The 4,437-nt window shown below is 52.2% G+C and overlaps 1 protein-coding gene across 1 annotated transcript in view; it reads left to right on the forward strand.

The window, feature by feature from the left end:
- Nucleotides 1-2,179, forward strand: part of ZNF517 (zinc finger protein 517) — a 4,546-nt gene extending 2,367 nt beyond the window's left edge. Inside the window, 1 exon segment of the mRNA XM_008061853.1 lies at nt 993-2,179. Coding sequence (XP_008060044.1) covers nt 993-2,179 — 1,187 coding nt within the window.
- The last annotated feature ends 2,258 nt before the right edge of the window (nt 2,180-4,437 follow it).

The following is a 4,437-nucleotide window of genomic DNA, read 5'->3' on the forward strand; positions in this document are numbered from 1 at the left end:
AGACTCCAACTCAAAAAAAAAAAAAAGAATGTGGCCGTGGGGAGAAAAGGGTGCACCCTGCATCCTATGCCTGGTTTGCCTTTCTTGCAGGCCTTGGGTCTCCCTAGTGAGCTCCCCACCTGACCCAGCCTCCCACAGTGCTTAAGCCTTTAGTAGCCTTCCTTTTTGTGCCTCCTTCGCACCTGAACCCTAATTTTTTTTTTCTGGGCTCAGGTGATCCTTCTGCCTCAGCCTCCCAAGTAGCTGGAACTACACATGTGTGCCACCATGGCTAATTTTTTGATTTACTGTAGAGATGAGGTCTCACCAAGTTGCCCAGACTGGTCTTGAACCTGTGGGCTCAAGCAGTCATCTCACCTCGGCTTCCCAAAGTGCCGGAATTATAGGCGTGAGCCACTGTGCCTGGCCTGAATCCTAATTTTAAAACTTCCTGCAAGAATTTCTCAAACCTCCCTACATGTACTCTGACATAAAATCTGTCTTCACTTGATTGCGATAATCATTTTACCATGTAGATGAATATTAAATTATCACATTGTGTACCTTGAATATATACAAATTTTATTTATTTATTTGAGTCAGAGTCTCACTCTATCTCCCAGACTGGAGTGCAGTGGCATTCTCACAGCCACCACAGCCTCAACGTGCTGGGCTCAGGCGATTCTTCTGCCTCAGCCTTCCAAGTAACTGGAACTACAGACATGCATCACCAAGCATGGCTAATTTTTTGATTTATTGTAGAGATGAGTTCTTGCCATGTTGCCCAGGTTGGTCTCAAACCCACGGACTCAGGCAATCCTCTTGTCTCTGCCTCCCAAAGTGCTGGGATTATAGGTGTGAGCCACCGCACCCAGTCTTTATTTATGATGAATACCTCAGTAAGACTGGGGGAGGAAAAATTGAGGGGGAAAGAAACATTGTTCTCAAATCTGAAGTTCCATTTGTGAGTGTAGAGGCTAGATTATCCTTCCGTTTTCTGTTCATTCTCTCAGATTCCAGGATGGAGGCTGGAATCTCGGAGTCTCCTCCGAAGAGTGACCTCTCTAGGCAGGCAGGACTGTCGGGCAGGGCTTGGGGGTGCCTCCTGGGGGAGGACCCCTCGCTACCTGATCTGCAAGGCAGTCCGGAGCACGGATCAGATAAACAATCTCCTCCTCCTCGGGAGTGTAGCAGCACCTCTCCCGGGGCTCTGCAGGAAACCCGAGGCAAGCTTGCAAGGAGCTCAGCTCCCGGGCAGAGCAGGTACAGGTGTACTTGCGGCAAGACGTTCAAGTTCAACTCGCAGTTGCTCAGGCACCAGATCATCCACACGGGCGCCAAGCCCTTCCAGTGCACCGAGTGCGGGAAGGCCTTCAAGCAGAGCTCCATCCTGCTGCGGCACCAGCTGATCCACACCGAGGAGAAGCCCTTCCAGTGCGGCGAATGCGGCAGGGCCTTCCGACAGAGCACGCAGCTGGCGGCCCACCACCGCGTCCATACCCGCGAGCGGCCCTACACGTGCGGAGAATGCGGCAAGGCCTTCAGCCGCAGCTCGCAGCTGCTGCAGCACCAGAAGTTCCACACCGGGGAGAAGGCCTACGAGTGCGACGAGTGCGGCAAGGCCTTCTGTCGCTTGTTCACCCTCAAGGAGCACAGCCGCATCCACAGCGGGGAGAAGCCCTACCGGTGCCAGCGCTGTGGGCAGCGCTTCATCCGAGGGTCCACTCTCCTGAGGCACCGCCGGCGGCACCCCAGGGAGGGCCCCCAGGACAGCAACGCGGGGCAGAGTGTCGTGCTGGGTGCGGCGCAGAGGGCGCACGTGGGGAACCAGCCCCACGAGTGCTCCGTGTGCGGGAAGCCCTTCAGACACAACTCCCTGCTGCTCCTGCACCTGCGGCTGCACACCGGCGAGAAGCCATTCGAGTGCGTGCAGTGCGGCAAGGCCTTCAGTCGCAAGTCCAACCTCACGCTGCACCAGAAGATCCACACCAAGGAGAAGCCCTTCGCATGCACCGAGTGCGGCAAGGCCTTCGGCAGGAGCTACACGCTGAACAAGCACTACCGGCTCCACAGCGGTGAGAGGCTGTAACGGTGCTGGGCCTGCGGGAGGGCCTGTAGCCGGCTGTCTGCCTTCATCCAGCACCAGAAAGTGCAGGGCCGCGGCCGGGGGGTCGGAGACGGCGGGCCGGCACCCCGCTGACGACATGCTGAGGTTCCAAGCTGGAGGTCCAGTCACCTTGAGGGGTCCCAGCGCAGAAAGCCAGAATCCACATCCTGAGGGTGCTGCAAAGGAAGGGGCCAGGGCCAGGGCCAGAGAGTGTCTTTATAAAGAGCAAGATCAAACATAAAGGGCAGAAGAGGAGAAAGGAGCAGCAGACAGCAGGACAGTGAGCCTGGGATAGCAGCATTTCTTTTTCTTTTTCTTTCTTTTTTTTTTTTTTTGAGTTGGAGTCTCACTCTGTCGTCCAGGCAGTAGTACAGTAACATGCAAGCTCACGGCCACCCCAGCGTTGACCTGCTGGGCCCAGGCTATCCTTCCGCCTCAGCCTTCCAAGTAGCCAGACTATAGGCACATGCTACCATGCCTGGCTAATTTTTTATTTATTGTAGAGATGAGATCTCACCAAGTTGCCTGGCTGATCTCAAACCCGTAGGCTCACTCGCCTCGGCCTCCCAAAGTGCTGGGATTACAGACTGAGCCACTGAGCCCGGCCAATAGCAGCATTTCTAAACCCAAATACGTCTGTTTCTGTTGCACGTACAAGCTCCAGCAAACCAAGTGGAGATTGTGGGTGTTTTTGTTTTGTTTTCCCTTTTGCACTCATTTCTTTTCCAAATTTTGACTCCTGATTAGAAAAAAAAAGTTGAGGGTTTATTAACCATTCATTTGTTATTAAGATCTGTCAAGGAGATCAGACTCTGTTTGAAGGGCTAGGAGCACAGCCCCTCAGGTGGAGGTGGCATGGTGACATCTGGATGAGTGGGCCGAGGGCGCACAAGAGCTCGGGGCAGAGTCCTGGACTTGAAGTGGACTCTGCAGGAGCCCCCTCTAACCTGGCCTGAGCTAGGAGAACTCCCTGGTAGCACCTCAAGAACCCCCACCAGTCTGGGTGGTGGCAGGGACTTGCCTTCACTGGGCCTGTCCACAGAAGGATCTCACTGTGGAGAAGCCTCCCAGTGGGCCCCTCAAAACCTCTGGGGAGAAGCCCCTGAGGGCCTGTTGGCAAGTGAGGAAGTCTTAGTGACCGTTCCTCACCATCAGCCCTCGCCCAAGGAAGCCCAAGAAAGCTACAGGCTTCCTTGGCGCCTTAAAAACGTGTGCTAGGAAGGAAGCTGCCATCCTGGAACTCAGTTAAGGGCCTGGCCCATAGATGTGTATCTTTTAATTAACAAGTCTTTTTCTTTTTTTTTTCTCTTTTGAGTTGGAGTCTCACCCTGTCGCCCAGACTGGAGTGCAGTGGCCGCTCCCGGCCACCGCAGCCTCGACTCACTGGTCTCCGGCGATCCTTCCCCCTCAGCCTTCCAAGTAGCTGGAACTACAGGTGCGTGCTACCACACCTGGCTAATTTTGTGATTTATTGTAGAGGCGAGGTCTCACCAAGTTGCCCAGGCTGGTCTCAAACCCCTGGTCTCAGGCAATCCTCTTGCCTTGGCCTCCCAAAGTGTTGGGATTACGGACTGAGCCACCACACCTGGTCTAACATATCTTTTTCTAAATATAATTTTTTTTTTTGCATCAGAGTCTCACTCTGTCACCCTGACTGGAATGCAGTGGCATGCTCCCAGCTACTGCAACCTCAACCTGCTGGGCTCAAGTGATCCCTCTGCTTCAGCCTTCTAGAATTAGAGGTGTGCATACCACCACACCCAGCTAATTTATTTGATTTATTATAGAAAAACAAGGTCTCACCAAGTTGTCCAGGCTGATCTTGAACCCTTAGGCCCAGGCAATCCTCTTGCCTTTGCCTCTCAAAGTGCTGGGATTACAGGCATGAGCCATGTACCTGACTCAAATATAAAATTACTATAGAACATCTGGAAAATGCAGAAACTTATTTTAATTATGTAAAAAATTGTTCTTTATCTCATCCTCCAGAGACAGCCAGTATTGATATCTTGCTATGTTTTCATGGTCTCTAATGCAGATATACAGATATTTATTTTACATAATTGAACTTATACTTTGCTTAGAATTTTGTCCCTACTTATTGGTTAGCAGCCCACAGTATCTCTCCCATCTTATGTGAACTATGATTTATTTAATAGTTCCCCTATTGCCAGAGCTTTCTTCCACATTTTCACTATAATAGTTGAACACAGCCCGGGCGCGGTGGCTCACGCCTATAAGCCCAGCACTTTGAGAGGCCAAGGTGAGAGGATTGCCTGAGCCTATGGGTTTGAGACCAACCTGGTCAACATGGCAAGACCACATCTTTACAATAAATCAGTATGTTGTAG

This window comes from Carlito syrichta, unplaced genomic scaffold (genome assembly GCF_000164805.1).
Source record: "Carlito syrichta isolate Samal-C Ts95f unplaced genomic scaffold, Tarsius_syrichta-2.0.1 Scaffold305629, whole genome shotgun sequence".
In the NCBI taxonomy this organism is placed as follows: domain Eukaryota; kingdom Metazoa; phylum Chordata; class Mammalia; order Primates; family Tarsiidae; genus Carlito; species Carlito syrichta.